This window comes from Hyla sarda (genome assembly GCF_029499605.1).
Source record: "Hyla sarda isolate aHylSar1 chromosome 1 unlocalized genomic scaffold, aHylSar1.hap1 SUPER_1_unloc_24, whole genome shotgun sequence".
In the NCBI taxonomy this organism is placed as follows: Eukaryota; Metazoa; Chordata; class Amphibia; order Anura; family Hylidae; genus Hyla; species Hyla sarda.
The window spans coordinates 265,147-288,282 of record NW_026607586.1 but is presented as its reverse complement, the minus strand read 5'-3'; the positions used below and the strand labels follow the sequence as shown (position 1 = coordinate 288,282).

The window sequence follows — 23,136 nt, the reverse complement described above, 5'->3', positions numbered from 1 at the left end:
TCCCGAACTGACCGCAAGTCTCATGACCCAGCTGTCAGTTTGTCACGATGCCGGCTGGCAGGTGGTGGATCCTCTGTGCCAGAGAGGGATTGGCGTGGACCGTGCTAGAGGATCGGTTCTAAGTCACTACTGGTTTTCACCAGAGCCCGCCGCAAAGCGGGATGGTCTTGCTGCGGCGGTAGTGACCAGGTCGTATCCCCTAGCAACGGCTCAACCTCTCTGGCTGCTGAAGATAGGCGCGGTACAAGGGAGTAGACAGAAGCAAGGTCGGACGTAGCAGAAGGTCGGGGCAGGCAGCAAGGATCGTAGTCAGGGGCAACGGCAGAAGGTCTGGAATCACAGGCAAGGAACACACAAGGAACGCTTTCACTGGCACTAGGGCAACAAGATCCGGCGAGGGAGTGAAGGGGAAGTGAGGTGATATAGGGAAGTGCACAGGTGTAAACACTAATTGGAACCACTGCACCAATCAGCGGTGCAGTGGCCCTTTAAATCGCAAAGACCCGGCGCGCGCGCGCCCTAGGGAGCGGGGCCGCGCGCGCCGGGACAGAACTGACGGGGAGCGAGTCAGGTACGGGAGCCGGGGTGCGCATCGCGAGCGGGCGCTACCCGCATCGCGAATCGCATCCCGGCCGGAGGTGGTAACGCAGCGCCCCGGGTCCGTGGAACCGACCGGGGCGCTGCAGTGAGGGAAGTGTAGCGAGCGCTCCGGGGAGGAGCGGGGACCCGGAGCGCTCGGCGTAACAGTACCCCCCCCCTTGGGTCTCCCCCTCTTCTTGGGGCCTGAGAACCTGAGGATCAGACTTTTGTCCAGGATATTGTCCTCAGGTTCCCAGGACCTCTCTTCTGGACCACAACCCTCCCAATCCACTAAAAAAAAAGTTTTTCCTCTGACCTTTTTTGAGGCTAAGATCTCTTTGACAGAGAAGATGTCCGAGGAGCCGGAAACAGGAGTGGGAGGAACAGATTTAGGAGAAAAACGGTTGAGGATGAGAGGTTTAAGAAGAGAGACGTGAAAGGCATTAGGGATACGAAGAGAAGGAGGAAGAAGAAGTTTGTAAGAGACAGGATTAATTTGACACAAAACTTTAAAAGGACCAAGATAGCGTGGTCCCAACTTATAGCTCGGGACACGGAAACGGACATATTTAGCGGAGAGCCATACCTTGTCTCCAGGGGAAAAAATGGGAGGAGCTCTTCTTTTCTTATCTGCGAATCTCTTCATGCGAGAAGAAGCCTGTAAGAGAGAATTTTGGGTCTCTTTCCATATGGTGGAAAGATCACGAGAAATTTCATCCACAGCGGGCAGACCAGAGGGCAAGGGGGTAGGGAGGGGGGGAAGAGGGTGACGGCCGTACACCACGAAAAACGGAGATTTGGAGGAAGATTCAGAGATTCTGAAATTATACGAGAATTCGGCCCAAGGTAGAAGATCTGCCCAGTCATCCTGGCGGGAGGAAACAAAATGTCGTAAATAGTCACCCAAGATCTGGTTAATTCTCTCTACTTGTCCATTGGATTGAGGATGGTATGCAGAAGAAAAATTTAATTTAATCTTGAGTTGTTTACAGAGAGCCCTCCAGAATTTAGACACAAATTGGACGCCTCTATCCGAGACGATCTGTGTAGGCAACCCGTGAAGACGAAAAATGTGTACAAAAAATTGTTTAGCCAACTGAGGCGCTGAAGGAAGACCAGGAAGAGGGATGAAATGTGCCATTTTGGAGAATCGATCAACGACCACCCAAATAACAGTGTTGCCATGGGATGGGGGTAAGTCAGTAATAAAATCCATACCAATCAGAGACCAAGGTTGTTCGGGGACAGGTAGAGGATGAAGAAAACCAGCGGGCTTCTGGCGAGGAGTCTTATCCCGGGCACAGATAGTGCAGGCTCGCACAAAGTCCACCACATCAGTCTCTAGAGTCGGCCACCAATAGAAGCGAGAGATGAGTTGCACAGATTTCTTAATGCCCGCATGACCTGCGAGATGGGAGGAGTGACCCCATTTGAGGATCCCAAGGCGTTGGCGTGGAGAAACAAAGGTCTTTCCTGGAGGAGTTTGCCTGATGGAGGCTGGAGAAGTGGAAATCAGGCAGTCAGGAGGAATGATGTGTTGAGGAGAGAGTTCAATTTCAGAGGCATCTGAGGAACGAGAGAGAGCATCGGCCCTAATGTTCTTATCAGCAGGCCGAAAGTGAATTTCAAAATTAAATCGGGCAAAGAACAGAGACCACCTGGCCTGACGAGGATTCAGCCGTTGGGCAGACTGGAGGTAGGAGAGGTTCTTGTGATCGGTGTAAATAATAACTGGAAATCTTGATCCCTCCAGCAGATGCCTCCATTCCTCAAGTGCTAATTTAATGGCTAGAAGCTCTCGATCCCCGATGGAGTAGTTCCTCTCCGCCGGAGAGAAGGTCCTGGAAAAAAACCCACAAGTAACAGCATGCCCGGAAGAGTTTTTTTGTAGAAGGACAGCTCCAGCTCCCACTGAGGAGGCATCAACCTCCAATAGGAAGGGTTTAGATGGGTCAGGTCTGGAGAGCACGGGAGCCGAAGAAAAGGCAGACTTGAGTCGTTTAAAGGCGTCTTCCGCTTGAGGAGGCCAAGACTTGGGATCGGCATTTTTTTTTGTTAAAGCCACAATAGGAGCCACAATGGTAGAAAAATGTGGAATAAATTGCCTGTAATAATTGGCGAACCCCAAAAAACGTTGGATGGCACGGAGTCCGGAGGGGCGTGGCCAATCTAAGACGGCAGAGAGTTTATCTGGGTCCATTTGTAGTCCCTGGCCAGAGACCAAGTATCCTAGAAAAGGAAGAGATTGGCATTCAAACAGACATTTCTCTATTTTGGCATAGAGTTGATTATCACGAAGTCTCTGAAGAACCATACGGACATGCTGGCGGTGTTCTTCAAGATTGGCAGAAAAAATCAGGATATCGTCCAGATATACAACAACACAGGAGTATAGGAGATCACGAAAAATTTCATTAACAAAGTCTTGGAAGACGGCAGGGGCGTTGCATAGACCAAAGGGCATGACCAGATACTCAAAGTGTCCATCTCTGGTGTTAAATGCCGTTTTCCATTCATCCCCCTCTCTGATGCGGATGAGATTATAAGCACCTCTTAAGTCCAGTTTGGTAAAAATATGGGCACCTTGGAGACGATCAAAGAGTTCAGAGATGAGGGGTAGGGGGTAGCGGTTCTTAACCGTGATTTTATTAAGACCGCGGTAGTCAATGCAAGGACGTAGAGAGCCATCTTTTTTGGACACAAAGAAAAATCCGGCTCCGGCAGGAGAGGAGGATTTACGGATAAAGCCCTTTTTTAAATTTTCTTGGACGTATTCAGACATGGCAAGAGTCTCTGGGACGGACAGAGGATAGATTCTGCCCCGGGGTGGAGTAGTGCCCGGGAGGAGGTCAATGGGACAATCATAAGGCCTGTGAGGAGGTAGAGTCTCAGCTTGTTTTTTGCAAAAAACGTCCGCAAAGTCCATATAGGCCTTAGGGAGACCGGTTACATGAGGAAGCACAGGGACACGGCAAGGTTTACTGGGAACCGGTTTTAAGCAGTCCTTGGAACAAGAGGGCCCCCAACTCTTGATCTCCCCAGTGGACCAATCCAGGATTGGGGAATGGAGTTGAAGCCAGGGAAGTCCAAGAAGGATTTCAGAAGTGCAATTGGGGAGGACCAATAGTTCAATCCTCTCGTGATGAGATCCGATGCACATTAGAAGGGGCTCCGTGCGGAAACGTATAGTACAGTCCAATCTTTCATTGTTTACACAATTGATGTAGAGGGGTCTGGCGAGACTGGTCACCGGGATGTTGAACTTGTTGACGAGAGAGGCCAAGATAAAATTTCCTGCAGATCCAGAGTCCAAGAAGGCCACAGCAGAGAAGGAGAAGGCAGAGGCAGACATCCGCACAGGCACAGTAAGACGTGGAGAGGCAGAGTAGACATCAAGGACTGTCTCACCTTTGTGCGGAGTCAGCGGACGTCTTTCCAGGCGGGGAGGACGGATAGGACAATCCTTCAGGAAGTGTTCGGTACTAGCACAGTACAGGCAGAGATTCTCCATGCGGCGTCGTGTCCTCTCTTGGGGTGTCAGGCGAGACCGGTCGACCTGCATAGCCTCCACGGCGGGAGGCACAGGAACAGGTTGCAGAGGACCAGAGGAGAGAGGAGCCGGGGAGAAGAAACGCCTCGTGCGAACAGAGTCCATATCCTGGCGGAGCTCCTGACGCCGTTCGGAAAAACGCATGTCAATGCGAGTGGCAAGATGGATGAGTTCATGTAGGTTAGCAGGGATTTCTCGTGCGGCCAGAACATCTTTAATGTTGCTGGATAGGCCTTTTTTAAAGGTCGCGCAGAGTGCCTCATTATTCCAGGATAATTCTGAAGCAAGGGTACGGAACTGTACGGCATACTCGCCAACGGAAGAATTACCCTGGACCAGGTTCAACAGGGCAGTCTCAGCAGAAGAGGCTCGGGCAGGTTCCTCAAAGACACTTCGAATTTCCGAGAAGAAGGAGTGTACAGAGGCAGTGACGGGGTCATTGCGGTCCCAGAGCGGTGTGGCCCAAGCCAGGGCTTTTCCAGACAGCAGGCTGACTACGAAAGCCACCTTAGACCTTTCAGTGGGGAACTGGTCCGACATCATCTCCAAGTGTAATGAACATTGGGAAAGAAAGCCACGGCAAAACTTAGAGTCCCCATCAAATTTATCCGGCAAGGATAGTCGTATTCCAGAAGCGGCCACTCGCTGCGGAGGAGGTACAGGAGCTGGCGGAGGAGATGATTGCTGGAGCTGTGGTAGTAACTGTTGTAGCATAACAGTCAGTTGAGACAGCTGTTGGCCTTGTTGCGCAATCTGTTGTGACTGCTGGGCGACCACCGTGGTGAGGTCAGCGACAACTGGCAGAGGAACTTCAGCGGGATCCATGGCCGGATCTACTGTCACGATGCCGGCTGGCAGGTGGTGGATCCTCTGTGCCAGAGAGGGATTGGCGTGGACCGTGCTAGAGGATCGGTTCTAAGTCACTACTGGTTTTCACCAGAGCCCGCCGCAAAGCGGGATGGTCTTGCTGCGGCGGTAGTGACCAGGTCGTATCCCCTAGCAACGGCTCAACCTCTCTGGCTGCTGAAGATAGGCGCGGTACAAGGGAGTAGACAGAAGCAAGGTCGGACGTAGCAGAAGGTCGGGGCAGGCAGCAAGGATCGTAGTCAGGGGCAACGGCAGAAGGTCTGGAATCACAGGCAAGGAACACACAAGGAACGCTTTCACTGGCACTAGGGCAACAAGATCCGGCGAGGGAGTGAAGGGGAAGTGAGGTGATATAGGGAAGTGCACAGGTGTAAACACTAATTGGAACCACTGCACCAATCAGCGGTGCAGTGGCCCTTTAAATCGCAAAGACCCGGCGCGCGCGCGCCCTAGGGAGCGGGGCCGCGCGCGCCGGGACAGAACTGACGGGGAGCGAGTCAGGTACGGGAGCCGGGGTGCGCATCGCGAGCGGGCGCTACCCGCATCGCGAATCGCATCCCGGCCGGAGGTGGTAACGCAGCGCCCCGGGTCCGTGGAACCGACCGGGGCGCTGCAGTGAGGGAAGTGTAGCGAGCGCTCCGGGGAGGAGCGGGGACCCGGAGCGCTCGGCGTAACACAGTTCAGGTAATTATTCCCAAAGCGCCCGTCCCATGGAGTGTAAGGAGTTAAGTGATATTTCATAGTATCACTGCTCCCCTCCCCCGGGACTATATAGATGGCTGCTTACTGTCTGGCCCCTAAGGATAGAATTGGCAGTGCGGTGCGCCACTTAACCCTAAAAAGACTGGTTGCTCTTATCCCAGCGAGTAGAAGGGACAATAAGCAGCTATCTGTATAGTGTGTGGCCCCAAAAAAGTTAAGTAGCAATGCATCACCACCATTTAACTCCTTCATGGCTGACTGGGCAGGAGGTATATAATGTATAGCCATGGGCCCAGCTCCGGAGTAGGAGACGCATCAAATCTGGCATATCTTCTGCTCTTGTGCAGGAAACCCCTTTCAGAGCAGGGACTCCTGTCATTAACCCCTTAAGGACCCAGGGTTTTTCCATTTTTGAACTTTTAAAAATGTAGGTGAGTAGGTATTTTCCTACTCACCTTTTAAAAATCATAACCCTTTCAATTTTGCACCTACAGACCCATATGTGGCTTATTTTTTGCGCCACCAATTCTACTTTGTAATGAAATCAGTCATTTTACCCAAAGATCTACAGCGAAACAAAAAAAAAATCATTGTGCGGAAAAAAAAACCACGCAATTTTGTAGCTTTTGGGGGCTTCCGTTTCTACGCAGTGCAGTTTACGGTAAAAATGACAACTTATCTTTATACTGTAGGTCCATACGATTAAAATGATCCCCTACTTATATAGGTTGGATATTGTCGCACTTCTGGAAAAAATCATAACTTCATGCACAAAAATTAAATTGTTTAAAATTGTCATCTTCTGACCCCCTATAACTTTTTATTTTTCCGCATACAGGGCGGTATGAGGGCTCATTTTTTGAGCCGTGATCTGAAGTTTTTATCGCTACCATTTTTGTTTTGATCTGACTTTTTGATCGCTTTTTATACACTTTTTATGGTATAAAAAGTGACCATAAATACGCTATTTTGGACTTTGGAATTTTTTTTGCACGTACGCCATTGACCGTGAAGTTTAATTAATTATATATTTTTATAGTTTGGATATTTAAGCACGCGGCGATACCATATATGTTTATATTTATATTTATTTACATAGGTTTTTTTTATGGGAAAAGGGGGGTGATTCAAATTTTTATTAGTGAAGGGGTTAAATCACATTCATGAACTATTTATTTTTATTTTATTTTATTTTGCAATATTATAGCCCCCACAGGAGACTATAGCATGCAGTATAGAAATAGCGGGGTCCTGGTCAGCTGAGAGAACGGGTGGAGGTCCCTAACCTCGCTCCATGCTGTCTGAACGACGCTCCAATCCTGCAGGCAGCCTCAGCATCACAGCATTGATCAGTGTATGTAATCTATAGATTCCATGTAATAGTCTACTACAGGGACTAAAAAACTGGTAATAAGGTAAAAAGAACATTAACTTAAAGAAGATATCTCATGCAGCATAGAAGAAAAAAATACCTAGCCATTCCAAAGTATATTCACCTACCACCTCTCTGACATGTTTGTGATTTTTTTTCCGGCCCCCATACACCGGCTATTCAGCTCATAAATTCCAGTTACTTCCTGGTTATGGTGGCTCTGCCTGTGATCTCAGACTACATTTCCCTGCATGCACTGCTCACATTTCCTGCTCTCAGCTGCCTGAGCAGAGAACTTGTTACCTCCCCTAACTTATGTTAGTCACTCCCACATAACATTGAGCTCCAATCATAGCCCTATACAGCAGGGTGATCACATAACACTGAGCTCCAATCATATCCCTATACAGCAGGGTGGTCACATAACACTGAGCTCCAATCATAGCCCTATACAGCAGGGTGATCACATAACACTGAGCTCCAATCATATCCCTATACAGCAGGGTGGTCACATAACACTGAGCTCCAATCATAGCCCTATACAGCAGGGGGGTCACATAACACTGAGCTCCAATCATATCCCTATACAGCAGGGTGATCACATAACACTGAGCTCCAATCATATCCCTATACAGCAGGGTGGTCACATAACACTGAGCTCCAATCATAGCCCTATACAGCAGGGTGGTCACATAACACTGAGCTCCAATCATATCCTTATACAGCAGGGTGGTCACATAACACTGAGCTCCAATCATAGCCCTATACAGCAGGGTGGTCACATAACACTGAGCTCCAATCATATCCCTATACAGCAGGGTGGTCACATAACACTGAGCTCCAATCATAGCCCTATACAGCAGGGTGGTCACATAACACTGAGCTCCAATCATAGCCCTATACAGCAGGGTGGTCACATAACACTGAGCTCCAATCATATCCCTATACAGCAGGGTGGTCACATAACACTGAGCTCCAATCATATCCCTATACAGCAGGGTGGACACATAACACTGAGCTCCAATCATAGCCCTATACAGCAGGGTGGTCACATAACACTGAGCTCCAATCATATCCCTATACAGCAGGATGGTCACATAACACTGAGCTCCAATCATATCCCTATACAGCAGGGTGGTCACATAACACTGAGCTCCAATCATATCCCTATACAGCAGGGTGGTCACATAACACTGAGCTCCAATCATATCCCTATACAGCAGGGTGGACACATAACACTGAGCTCCAATCATATCCCTATACAGCAGGGTGGTCACATAACACTGAGCTCCAATCATATCCCTATACAGCAGGGTGGTCACATAACACTGAGCTCCAATCATATCCCTATACAGCAGGGTGGTCACATAACACTGAGCTCCAATCATAGCCCTATACAGCAGGGTGGTCACATAACACTGAGCTCCAATCATATCCCTATACAGCAGGGTGGTCACATAACACTGAGCTCCAATCATATCCCTATACAGCAGGGTGGTCACATAACACTGAGCTCCAATCATATCCCTATACAGCAGGGTGGACACATAACACTGAGCTCCAATCATATCCCTATACAGCAGGGTGGTCACATAACACTGAGCTCCAATCATATCCCTATACAGCAGGGTGGTCACATAACACTGAGCTCCAATCATATCCCTATACAGCAGGGTGGTCACATAACACTGAGCTCCAATCATATCCCTATACAGCAGGGTGGTCACATAACACTGAGCTCCAATCATATCCCTATACAGCAGGGTGATCACATAACACTGAGCTCCAATCATATCCCTATACAGCAGGGTGATCACATAACACTGAGCTCCAATCATAGCCCTATACAGCAGAGTGGTCACATAACACTGAGCTCCAATCATATCCCTATACAGCAGGGTGGTCACATAACACTGAGCTCCAATCATAGCCCTATACAGCAGGGTGGTCACATAACACTGAGCTCCAATCATAGCCCTATACAGCAGGGTGGACACATAACACTGAGCTCCAATCATATCCCTATACAGCAGGGGGGCCACATAACACTGAGCTCCAATCATAGCCCTATACAGCAGGGTGGTCACATAACACTGACCTCCAATCATATCCCTATACAGCAGGGTGGTCACATAACACTGAGCTCCAATCATATCCCTATACAGCAGGGTGGTCACATAACACTGAGCTCCAATCATAGCCCTATACAGCAGGATGGTCACATAACACTGAGCTCCAATCATAGCCCTATACAGCAGGGTGGTCACATAACACTGAGCTCCAATCATAGCCCTATACAGCAGGGTGGTCACATAACACTGAGCTCCAATCATATCCCTATACAGCAGGGTGGCCACGAGGAAACAAAATGTAATCTCAGTGCTCAGAGAGAGGGACCCTGGAGTTGAAGCTGCAGTTTTACACTGTAAAATCACTCCCTCCCCCTCCCCCTCCTGCTTTACACTGGCACAATCACCTCCCCCCCCTTCTCTGCCCTGCACTCCTCTCTCCCCAGTGCTCAGTGTGACAGGTCTACTCTCCCTCCCCTCCATTCTCCGTGTGACAGGTCTACGCTGGCAGCCCCCTCCCCTCTCCCTTCCCCCCTCTCCTCCGTTTTCAGTGTAAAAACATTAGCAAGGAGAGGGGAGAGAATCAGCCTGTTTGCTGACTCTGCTATGATCTGAATCAGCCGGCATATAGGCAGTGCTGCTCAGCCAATCACTGCAGGACAGAGGGAGGACAGTGTGAATATTCATCAGATGGGAGGGGCTAAGGCCGAGCTCAGGCAGCTCTCTGCAGCACAGGGGTTTTCTGGGTAATTGTCACGTCACGGCCTGGGATGCTGCTGATAACAGCCTGAATAGGGGGTCGAAAGTCATGAAAACCTGGAACAGCTGAATTTCCTGTCAGACAGAAGAAAGCAGATAAAGCTTGTTTCTAAGCAGCATTGGTAATGGAAGTGATTTACAAACCTGTATAACTTTACCTTCAGCACTAAAAGCTGAACAATTGTTTACTGTGAGACTTGTCCTTTAATGTGAATAAGCTCCTCCCCTAATAAACTATTACATCTTCCCCATTTACCAATTAGTTTTAAAATAAAATTACGTTAACAAAAATAAATCTAAACATATATGTAACCGCACGGTCAATGGCGTAAACGTAAAAAAATACAACTTCATGGGCCAAAAAAAATTCTTAAAAAGCGATCAAAAAGTCTCATCAAAACTAAAGTGTTTCCGATAAAAATTACAGATCACAGCGCAAAAGATGACTTTCATACATCCCCGTATACGGAATAATAAGAGAGTTATAGGGGACAAGGTAGGACAATCTGATGCATAATAATTTATGTACAAAAAGTTAGAATTGTTTTATATTTTAAAAGTGTTTAAAAAAAACCTGTATAAATCATTGATCATTGTAATCGTTTGGACCTACAGAATAAAGAGAATTATTACCGTAATGTGCACTGCGTCCAAACAGAAGATTTTAAAAATTGCTTTTTTTTTTCAATTTCTCCCCACAATATTCATATTTTCATATTTTTTTCACCATTGTTGCAGTAAAATGAGTGATGTCATTACAGAGTGCAAATCTGTGGTGAAAAAACAACAACAACAAGAAGAAGCCTCATATGGGATTGTAAAGAGGAAATTGCAATCATTATGTCTATTAGAAGGAGAGGAGGAAAACATTAAAAAGATAAATCACTGTATCCTTAAGGGGTTAAAACTCAAAACTGTCGAATCCTGAAGGGGTTAATAGTACAAAAACATCTGACAGTACTCCACATGTGACCACACACATACCTCCACCTGCAGACTGTACGGGAGCCGTGTGCTTATAGGACCTGCATGATGTCACCATCATGTGATCAGTCACATGGAGGAGGAGGAGTCACAAGATCAGGAGCTCATCTGCTCAGTGTATGCGGGACTCTGCTGTCACATGACCATTATCACAGGTCCTTCAATCACAATATCCTGCGCTGCGGAGCTCCGCCCATTCCTGTCACATGATCCTCCCCACAGGTCCTTCAGCCACAGCCACATCTATACTGCTAAACTTTGCCCCCAAATGTACTGGTCACATGATTGTGACATCATCACAGGTCCTACACCTCCAGCATGTAGCAGATACAGAGCAGGTCCTGGTGGGACAGTCACTGCTGTTGTGTTGTGTGTGGAGATCTCTCAGAGCAACAGCCCCTGATCATGTGACTCCTCCTCCATGTGACTGATCACATGACGGTGACATCATCGCAGGTCCTGTAAGCACACGGCTCCTCTACAGATACAGGTATGTGTGTGCGGTCGCCATCAGATCAGGATTATTGGGGATGTTTGTTATTAACCCTTAAAGGGGTACTCCGGTGCTTAGACATCTTATCCCTTATCCAAAGGATAGGGGATAAGATGCCTGATCGTGGGAGTCCGGCCGCTGGGGACCCCGTGATCTTGCATGCAGCACCTTGTTTGTAATCAGTCCCCGGATCTGATTACCGGCGACCACAGGGCTGATGCGTGTGACGTCACACTCCGCCCCTCAATTCAAGCCTATGGGAGGGGGCGTGACAGCTAGCCCTGTGGTCGCCTGTAATCAGACCTGGAGCGAACGCGCTCCGGCGACTGATTACAAACGGGGTGCCGCGTGCAAGATCACGGGGGTCCCCAGCGGCGGGACTCCCACGATCATGCATCTTATATAAGATGTCTAAGCACCGGAGTACCCCTTTAAGGACACCATGTATATTTACATTCTGTGCCCCATATGGGACTTTGAGGTGAGCTCAGGAGCTATAAGCAGCCAGGACTCACCACTAATGACGCTCATCGCCATTAACCCTTTAGATTCCATGATCAAAGTCGATTGCAGGATCTAATATTAGTAAAATGCAGTTGTTGGGGGGCGGAGTCTAGATCAGCTGAGATGACGGCCGGAGGGCCCCTTACCGTGCTCTGTGCTCAGATCGGTGCTCTAAGTATACAGACACCTCCACAGCCTGTATAAGCCGAGCACCGATAACACTGATCACTATGGCAGAGCGTTATTCAGGGTTTGTAATAGAAGCCCCTCCCCTAATAAGTTTATATCCCATTTATGTAATAAAATAATGTAGGTGGGCGTGGCTTAGACATGGCGCTGTGCAGTTGTTTCTCTAGGGAGCGCCGTGCCGACCAGCGGTTGTTTCCTGATTTCCTGCCTATACTGCCCCCAGGGGATGTCTGGATGGTGAAGGTATCAGGTCACTTACCCGCCCATCCTGTCACCTGGTCAGTCTCTTTTCTCCGGGTATCAGCCACTTCTTCCATACAGGACTATGTAAGCATCAGGTTTTTTAAGTTTCTCCCGCGCCCCTATTATTACTATAGACAGTGTTTCCAAACCAGCGTGCCTCCAGCTGTTGTGAAACTACAACTCCCAGCATGCCCTGACAGCCAAATGCTGTAACAGCTGGAGGCCCCCTGCTTGGGAAACACTGACTCCGGTGGTGGCCCAGACCCTGCGTGTGTAACGGTATATGATGCTCGGCCTCTGCTGCAGGTAATAGCAGGTTCTTCCGGGGGGACATATCACAATTCACATAAAATCCTGATGTAATTGTGATGTATATTGTGCCCCCTAGTGGACACATTTCACTATTCTTCATTGGACAATGTCATATTGAATCCCTCTATTCTTCTCCCTGCTCTGATGAAGACGTTCTGAATACACCGCAGCCTCAGAGATTAGGAGAAATGGATTCACAACGTCTTCAGCAGAGCAGGGAGAGCGACCTCAGAAGACCTGGAGGACCAGAGCGCCACCACTGGACGGGAGAGGGGAGTGCGCTCTAGTCTCTTATTTTACAGCCCTCGGACAATGGATTTTGTTTTATAGAGAAATCTGAAAACTCCTATAATGTCTCCTCAGATGTTTCCCCAGATTATCTCCAGGAAATGGATTTTATTTCTCCATAGAATCTGGTGCGGTTTATCATCGTCTCCTCTTCTTCCCTTCAGGTTTCTCCAATCCAGGATCCTCTGCTGATATCTTCTATATAAGAGAATTCTCCTGGATGACCCATCAACCATGGAGAGAGCCAGGAACAAGATGGCCGACAGGATCATAAACCTCACCCTACAGATACTCCTCCGGCTTACTGGAGAGGTGAGGGATTCTGGGAGTGATGTCACATGACCTCATTCTTATCTATGTAATAACAGATAGATATGACAGGAGAGGTGAGGGATTCTGGGAGTGATGTCACATGACCTCATTCTTATCTATGTAGTAACAGATGGATATGACTGGAGAGGTGAGGGATTCTGGGAGTGATGTCACATGACCTCATTCTTATCTATGTAATAACAGATAGATATGACTGGAGAGGTGAGGGATTCTGGGAGTGATGTCACATGACCTCATTCTTATCTATGTAATAACAGATGGATATGACTGGAGAGGTGAGGGATTCTGGGAGTGACATCACATGACCTCATTCTTATCTATGTAATAACAGATGGATATGACTGGAGAGGTGAGGGATTCTGGGAGTGATGTCACATGACCTCATTCTTATCTATGTAATAACAGATGGATATGACTGGAGAGGTGAGGGATTCTGGGAATGTATGTAGTGATATTAATGTGTCTCTCCATACACAGGATTACACAGTAGTGAAGAAGTCCTCTAGTGGGCGCTGTCGGGCCCCTGTGTGTGAAGGATGGGGAGGAACCCTGAGCTCAATCCCATGGCCCCCACCTCACTCCCTGATACATGAGGAAATGGATGAACAGAAGATCCGAGAACTCATCAACAAGATGATGGAGCTGCTGACTGGAGAGGTGACCCTGCTGGGACATTATACAGTAATGGAGGGGTCTGGTGATGACTAGAGAGGTGACCCTGCTGGGACATTATACAGTAATGGAGGGGTCTGGTGATGACTGGAGAGGTGACACTGCTGGGACATTATACAGTAATGGAGGGGTCTGGTGATGACTGGAGAGGTGACCCTGCTGGGACATTATACAGTAATGGAGGGGTCTGGTGATGACTGGAGCGGTGACACTGCTGGGACATTATACAGTAATGGAGGGGTCTGGTGATGACTGGAGAGGTGACACTGCTGGGACATTATACAGTAATGGAGGGTCTGGTGATGACTGGAGAGGTGACACTGCTGGGACATTATACAGTAATGGAGGGGTCTGGTGATGACTGGAGAGGTGGGAATGCTGGGACATTATACAGTAATGGAGGGGTCTGGTGATGACTGGAGAGGTGACACTGCTGGGACATTATACAGTTATGGAGGGGTCTGGTGATGACTGGAGAGGTGACACTGCTGGGACATTATACAGTAATGGAGGGGTCTGGTGATGACTGGAGAGGTGACACTGCTGGGACATTATACAGTAATGGAGGAGTCTGGTGATGACTGGAGAGGTGACACTGCTGGGACATTATACAGTAATGGAGGGGTCTGGTGATGACTGGAGAGGTGACACTGCTGGGACATTATACAGTAATGGAGGGGTCTGGTGATGACTGGAGAGGTGACACTGCTGGGACATTATACAGTAATGGAGGGGTCTGGTGATGACTGGAGAGGTGACACTGCTGGGACATTATACAGTAATGGAGGGGTCTGGTGATGACTGGAGAGGTGACACTGCTGGGACATTATACAGTAATGGAGGGGTCTGGTGATGACTGGAGAGGTGACACTGCTGGGACATTATACAGTAATGGAGGGGTCTGGTGATGACTGGAGAGGTGACACTGCTGGGACATTATACAGTAATGGAGGGGTCTGGTGATGACTGGAGAGGTGACACTGCTGGGACATTATACAGTAATGGAGGGGTCTGGTGATGACTGGAGAGGTGACACTGCTGGGACATTATACAGTAATGGAGGGGTCTGGTGATGACTGGAGAGGTGACACTGCTGGGACATTATACAGTAATGGAGGGGTCTGGTGATGACTGGAGAGGTGACACTGCTGGGACATTATACAGTAATGGAGGGGTCTGGTGATGACTGGAGAGGTGACACTGCTGGGACATTATACAGTAATGGAGGGGTCTGGTGATGACTGGAGAGGTGACACTGCTGGGACATTATACAGTAATGGAGGGGTCTGATGATGACTGGAAAGGTGACACTGCTGGGACATTATACAGTAATGGAGGGGTCTGGTGATGACTGGAGAGGTGACACTGCTGGGAATGCTGGGACATTATACAGTAATGGAGGGGTCTGGTGATGACTGGAGAGGTGACACTGCTGGGAATGCTGGGACATTATGCAGTAACACCACTGGAGGGGTCGGGGTGATGACTGTATCATTGTGTGTCAGGTTCCTATAAGGTGTCAGGACGTGGCGGTCTATTTCTCCATGGAGGAGTGGGAGTATGTAGAAGGACACAAGGATCAGTACAAGGATCAGGTCATGATGGAGGATCAGCAGCCCCTCACATCACCAGGTAATAGACATGACTATATACACACGTCCTCTCATTATTTGTATGTAAAGAATGAATTCAGTCTCTGTATGTGTTCCCTACAGTCAGATCCAGTAAGAGAACAGCACCAGAGAGGTGTCCCCGTCCTCTTCTTCCACAGGATGATCAGGTAGATGGAGATATTCCCTATGATCTGTAGAAGGGCTGTGAAGCTCTTGTGGTCAGTCCCCTCACCCTCCATGACTCCTCATCTCCTGCTCATCTATAACATCCCACGTGACTTCTACTACTGTCTGATGACTTTTACAATATTTATTTCACATCTTATGAATTAGGGTGAAGATCCGAACAATATTAATGCTCCAGACACAGTTGTGAGCGGTGATGAGCAGTATAAGGAGGACATTCCTACAGGGAAAGATCTGAACAATATTAATGCTACAGATATGAAGGAAGAAGAAGAGACAGATGTAAGCGGTGATGAGCAGTATAATGAGGACATTCCTACAGGGAAAGATCTGAACAATGTTAATGCTACAGACATAAAGGAAGAAGAAGAGACAGATGTGAGCAGTGATGAGCAGTATATGGAGGACATTCCTACAGGTAACCGCCCAGGTGAGTAGTAACTACTAATTGCAGAGATCAGTCACAGATTCTGCTCAGTCACCGACTGTAATAATTTTTTAGGGAATTTTTTTAAGTGGTACTCTGATGGAAAACTATTTTTTTTAATCAACTGGTGCTAGAAAGTTATTGAGAATTGTATATTACTTCTATTTAAAAATCTTTAGCCCTCCAGTACTTATCAGCTCTTATCCACCCATGTCCGTGTCAGGAACTGTCCAGAGCAGGAGAGGTTCGCTATGAGGATTTTCTCCTACTCTGGACAGTTCCTGACAAGGACAGAGGTGGCAGCAGAGAGCAGTGTGGTCAGACAGAAACAACTACACATCTTCCTGTGAAGCATACAGCAGCTGATAAGTTCTGGAAGAATTAAGATTTTTAAATAAAAGTAATTAAGAAACCTGTTAAACTTTTGGGGACCAGGTGATCTAAAATAAATGGTGTTCCACCGGAGTACCCCTTTAAGCCCTGTGTCCTGTCAGTCTTTTCTGCTGTATATTCCTTTATTCAGTCAGAATATAAACTATAAATGATGAGAATGTGAGACGGTTGAGAATATAATAAAGGTGATTTGTTCTGATCATCTCCATCTGGTTTTGTGGTTCCTGACATTACACAAGGGCCATGAATCCGGATGATGCAGACAATCCACCAGCACCAAACATTTTCACTATAATGGATCTGCAGGATCAGAGGATTGAGCAATTGGCACTTGTAATGCAGACGCTTTAGAATCGTACGTCTCCCCTAGAGCCTCCTGTGCCTCAACCGGCAGCCACCTACCCTCCTGCTCCGGCAACTATTTCTGCTGCCATAGAAGCCATTGCCTCCTGTGGGTTTACTGGATCTGCCCCGCTTCCCCAGCATTATGGGGGCGATCCTAATGAATGTAGAGGCTCCCTGAACCAAGTGGGCATTTATCTGGAAATGGTCCCGCAGTCCTGTCCTAATGATAGAAGTAAGGTAGGATTCCTGATCTCCCTCCTTACTGATAACGCTCTATCCCGGGTGAATCCTCTTTGGAGACTGATAAACGTATTATCTACGACTACAGAGACATTTCATCTCCCTGTCCGTTCTCCCTCTGCGGCAGAGCAGCTCATGTCCATGTAACAGGGGACGAGAACTGTGGCCAAGAATTCAATAGAGTTCTGTATTGTAGCAGCAGAAGTGTGCTGGGATAAGGAAGCGCTGGTGGACACGTTCTCTTCTGGACTCTCCGATATTATACAAGATGAGATTGTGGCCTCCTGGATCATCTGAAACGGTGAAACCAATGCAGCTCAGGACCACCCCCCTTTCCGTGGAGGAGAAGGATTATAGTAGGGGATGTGTCTTTATTGGGCCCGTTGCTCGGATCATGCCAAACCTGGTGAGGAAACACTTGGGGTCCTGCTAGGGACAGATATTGGGTGGGCTTTCTTCATCCCCAGAGTTCCACAAAGACAAAGTTATGATTAGGATTATCCTATCATGGTATATTTCCTCTGTGGTCACGCAGGTCCTCGTGGTCTCCAGTGCTGATGGGTATTTTGATGATGTGTTTGTAGCCAAAAACTCTATTCCACTACAGCTTTGGGTCCTCTGGCCATGGAAGTGATTTATAGAAGACCCTTACAGCCCCCTCACCTTATCCATGAGACAGTTCCCTTGTCTGTGGTGTTGGGGGCACTTTACCAGGAGACCCTCTAGTTCCAGGTGATTATCTCTCAGCATTATCCTGTTGTGTTCAGTTCTCTTTGTTCCCAGAGACATAATCCCCGTTTGGACTGGGTCACAGCTGAGGTTTGTCTTGGTCCCCTCAGTTTGCTTTTACCTGTATATATAGATCGGTTTGGTTGGTTTGTATCTCCTCGGTCTGTCGGATAATTGTACACGACAAAGATCTTCTCTTCCTAAAGTATACCAGGAGTACCGCAATGTGTTTGATAAGATGTAGGCGGGGGGCACTACCTCCCCACAGACCCCATGATTGTACCATTGAGCCTCAACCAGGTGCTATACCTCCAAAGGGCCGAGTCTACCCTCTGTTTGTGGCAGAGAACCGAGCCATAGAGGAGGATGTTACAGATGGACTGTCCCAGGAGTTCATCCAGAAATCTAGTTGAGGCCCCTGGGATTGGTGAGTTGAGGCCCCTGGGATTGGTGAGTTGGGGCCCCTGGGATTGGTGAGTTGAGGCCCCTGAGATTGGTGGGTTGAGGCCCCTGGGATTGGTGAGTTGAGGCCCCTGGGATTGGAGAGTTGAGGCCCCTGGGATTGGAGAGTTGAGGCCCCTGGGATTGGAGAGTTGAGGCCCCTGGGATTGGTGAGTTGAGGCCCCTGGGATTGGTGAGTTGAGGCCCCTGGGATTGGTGAGTTGAGGCCCCTGGGATTGGTGAGTTGAGGCCCCTGGGATTGGTGAGTTGAGGCCCCTGGGATTGGTGAGTTGAGGCCCCTGGGATTGGTGAGTTGAGGCCCCTGGGATTGGTGAGTTGAGGCCCCTGGGATTGGAGAGTTGAGGCCCCTGGGATTGGTGAGTTGAGGCCCCTGGGATTGGTGAGTTGAGGCCCCTGGGATTGGTGAGTTGAGGCCCCTGGGATTGGTGAGTTGGGGCCCTGTATCAATCGCAGGGGCCTCAATCACATTACAGTCTTATCCAAAGTAACTTATAGAGAATCTGACCCCTTGTTCTCCACACTAAAGCCAATATACGGGGTTATAGTGGGGTAAACAGCTTTACAAAGAGGGGTCACTTACTCACATCCGTGTAGTATATGCAGAGTTCCGGCGCTGTAATCTTTAGCTGCATTGCTACGTTGTGAGAGATTGTTCTGTATTACAAACTGGAGAAATGTGAATTCCACGAAGGTCACAAACGTTTTCCACCCTGAAAGCTGCCGTCACCACAGCTCCCATCCTGGGTCACCACAACCCAGCTTTCCCATTCATACGATGCGTCTGAGACAGAATAGGTGTCTCACCTTCCTACCCCAGAGAGACCATTTTATCCTTATAGCTTTATTACCAGGAAACGTTCCTCAGTGGCCATCATTTGTCCCTCAAGGAGTGGCCGCACTTGTCTGTGGGTACTACCGGACCTATTCTAATTCTTATGGATCACAAACACTTCATTTACCTCCCTGCGGCCAAATGTTTATCTCTAGGACAGGCTAGGTGGGCTCTCTTCTTCTTCTCCCCATTTTATTATGTGTCTCCTTTCTTCTTGGCACTAAGAACACTAAGGCCGGGTTCAAATGGCTGAAAATGTGCGGAATGAACACCCAAAAAAACAGGCGGACATTTGGCACATTTGAATGATCCGATGGCTGATAGGACGGCTCAGAAATGCGGCGTTTTATAGATAATAATGCATTTCTGAGCGGAATCTGCAGAAAGAATAGACAAGTCTATCTGGAAATTCCACTGTGTGCACAGTGCAGCAGAATCTTATTGAAATTGCGCTAGATTGGTAAGATTGGTCCCAAAAAAACAAGCTCTTAACCCCTTAAGGACCAAGCGTTTTTCCGTTTTGGCACTTTCATTTTTTCATCCTTACATTTTAAAAATCATAACCCTTTCAATTTTGCACCTAACAATCCATATGATTGCTTATTTTTTTTTTAGCCACCAATTCTACTTTGTAGTGACGTCATTTTACCCAAAAATCTACAGCAAAACGGGGAAAAAAATAATTGTACAACAAAATTGAACAAAATTGTAGATTTTGGGGGCTTCAGTTTCTACACAGTAAATTTTCCAGTAAAAATGACACCTTATTATTATTCTATAGCTCCATACGGTTAAAATGATCCCCTACTTATATAGGTTTCATTTTGTTGCACTTCTGGAAAAAATCATAACTACATGCAGGAAAATGTATACGTTTAAAATTGTCATCTTCTGACCCCTATAACTTTTTTATTTTTCCGCGTACGGTGCGGTATGAAAGCTCATTTTCTGTGCCGTGATCTGAAGTTTTTATCGGTACCATATTTATTTTGATCAGACTTTTTGATTGCTTTTTATTCATTTTTTTATGGTATAAAACGTGACCAAAAATACACTATTTTGGCTTTGGATTTTTTTTTTACGTGTACGCCATTGACCGTGCAGGTTAATTAACAATATATTTTTATAGTTCGGACATTTACGCACGCGGTGATGCCACTTATGTTTTTTTTTATTAAAACAGTATATATTTTTTTTTTATGGTAAAAGGAGGGGGTGGGTAGTAATTAAAATTTCTATTAGGGAAGGGGTTAAATCTATTAACTTTATTATTTTTTTTTTTTTTACTTTTTTTATAGCCCCCTCTAGGGGCTATAAGATTGCATACACTGTTCAATGCATTGCCATAGGAATTCATTGATCATTGTTTTCTGCGCTTGATTGCTCAAGCCTGGATTTCAGGCTTGGAGCAATCATACGCTGATCGGACGGCCGGGAAGAAGGTAAGATACCTCCCACTGTCCTCTCAGCTGTTAGGTACACCACCATTTCACCGCGGCGGTCCCGAACAGCTCCGCTGAGCTAGCCGGTATGGATTTCTCCCATTTTAGATGCCGCGATCAACTAACTTATGGGTTAATACCGCACATCAGCCCGATCGGTGTAATCCGGGATTAGCCGCGGGTCCTGGTGCTGATAGCAACCAGGACCCAGCAGTTGTGAAGTGCGCTCAGCTTGTGAGCGCGCTTCACAGATCAGGAGCCGGCCACGGACGTAAATATGCGTCTGTGGTCGCTAAGGGGTTAAACCCAGTGTAGATGGAAAAATAAAATGTTATTGCTATGAGGAAAAAGCTTAAGTTTCCTGGGTTGTTAAGGGGTTAATACTGATAATAAAATGTGTTATTCTCTGCAGATTCTTGTAGCAGGAGATCAGAGGAGAATCTTATATCTTCAGATTATAAAGCAGATGATGATATCACACAAGATACATATGAAGAACATTCCATTATCCCAGATACACCCTCAGCCCTTCACAGCCAAGATCTGTCATCTCATCCTTATATACAGGTCCTGTCTTCTCAGTCATCACAGGATGTTCAGCAAAATAAAGGTCACAGAAGGGGTGTTGGACATCAACGAGCTCATACAGGAAAGAAACCATATTCATGCTTAGAATGTGGGAAATGTTTTACTGACAAATCACATCTTGTTCAACATAAAAGAACTCACACAGGGGAGAAGCCATTTTCATGTTCAGAATGTGAGAAATGTTTTAATACAAAATCAAATCTTATTCAACATAAAATAACTCACACAGGAGAGAAACCATTTTCATGTTCAGAATGTGGTAAATGTTTTGCTCTGAAATCAATTATTGTTCAACATCAAAGAACTCACACAGGAGAGAAGCCATTTTTATGTTCAGAATGTGGTAAATGTTTTACTCAGCAATCAAATCTTGTTAAACATCAAAGAACTCACACAGGAGAGAAGCCATTTTCATGTTCAGAATGTGGGAAATGTTTTACTCAGCAATCAAATCTTGTTAAACATCAAAGAACTCACACAGAAGAGAAGCCATTTTCATGTTTACAATGTGGGAAATGTTTTACTCGGAAATTAAGTCTTATCGGACATCAAAGAACTCACACAGGGGAGAAGCCATTTTCATGCTCAGAATGTGGGAAATGTTTTATCCTGAAATCAATTCTTGCTGTACATCAAAGAACTCACACAGGGGAGAAGCCATTTTCATGTTCCGAATGTGGGAAATGTTATACTGGGAAATCAAATCTTGTTCAACATCAAAGAACTCACACAGGGGAGAAGCCATTTTCATGTGCAGAATGTGGGAAATGTTATACTGGGAAATCAAATCTTGTTCAACATCAAAGAACTCACACAGGGGAGAAGCCATTTTAATGTGCAGAATGTGGGAAATGTTATACTGGGAAATCAAATCTTGTTAAACATCAAAGAACTCCCACAGGGAAGAAGCCATTTTCATGTTCTAAGTGTGGGAAATGTTTTAACCATGCAATCACATCTTATTAAACATAAAAGAACTCGCACATCTATATATTAATCAAGTACATAGGATAGTTGACAGTAATACATACTCATATATATTAATAAAATATATGCTTCATCTCCAAACTTGTTATTAATTTTTAAGAAGTTTTCTTTCTTATTATTTATTCTTATATTCATCTCCGCACACTGGACTTATAATAAATGTAATATTGTCCCTGACGTTGTATATAGGGAATGTAACGCGTCAGTGTTGTCCCCGCCCCCTTCTCATTATGATTATAGAGATTTTAGTTCAAACCATCGGTGCAAATAAAGTTCCCGGTTCAAAATTTGAGAAACTTGTTACATGGCAAAATTTCTTTAAATCTGTTAGATATTCCTCTGGGGTCAGTCAATTTCCCTCGGTGTGCCGGATCCCACAAATATGGGATGGAGGATTTACAATGTTTGGCCTTGAGCCTAGAGGCCAATAGCCTCCCCGCCTTATCCGAGTTCATGTCATACGAAGCCCTGAGTTTCCTTGCCCTCTTCTCATAATCTATGAATAAGAGTTCCTGTAGAGAGGTCCTCAGAGCCTTCAGCTTATCTGTAGTAACAGGGGAAGGTGTCTGTTGGTTAGTAAGTTCTGCCTGCTTGATCTCAGAAAGCAAGGAGGTCATTTCAGAAAGCCAGGAGGTCATAGCTTTTTCCCGTTCCCTCTTAACTCTGGCTCCAAGTTTAATAAAGGACCCCCTAATGAAGGCCTTGTGGGCATTCCAGATTGTATGAATGCTGGAGGGGTCATTAGCATGAATGTGGAAAAACTCTTTCAAATCTCTCAATAGTGTATTGTTATGTGTAGCATGGTTAAGCAAGAATAAATTTGTGTGCCATAGGTATGTGAGAGGGAGGCGGCCCTGTTCCTTAATCGACATAGTGATGGGCGAGTCTGACCATGTATTAAGTTCTATGGATGAAGAGGCTGTATCTAGTAAAACTGCTTTGTCGACTAAGAACATATCTAATCTGGCGTAACTAT

General features: G+C 46.7%; 1 protein-coding gene and 1 pseudogene across 1 annotated transcript; one reads left to right on the top strand and one right to left on the bottom strand.

Moving 5' to 3' along the window:
• LOC130298139 (zinc finger protein 84-like) overlaps positions 1-10,895 on the bottom strand; it is a 40,615-nt pseudogene extending 29,720 nt beyond the window's left edge.
• A 1,347-nt stretch (positions 10,896-12,242) lies between these two features.
• Positions 12,243-22,254, top strand: LOC130298135 (oocyte zinc finger protein XlCOF7.1-like). Its single transcript, XM_056551044.1, has 7 exons — positions 12,243-12,395; positions 13,076-13,223; positions 13,722-13,901; positions 15,422-15,548; positions 15,632-15,696; positions 15,863-16,145; positions 20,998-22,254. Exons 2-7 carry the CDS (start codon positions 13,146-13,148, stop codon positions 22,005-22,007), a joined length of 1,743 nt encoding a protein of 580 aa, XP_056407019.1. The 5' UTR covers positions 12,243-12,395; positions 13,076-13,145; the 3' UTR covers positions 22,008-22,254.
• The last annotated feature ends 882 nt before the right edge of the window (positions 22,255-23,136 follow it).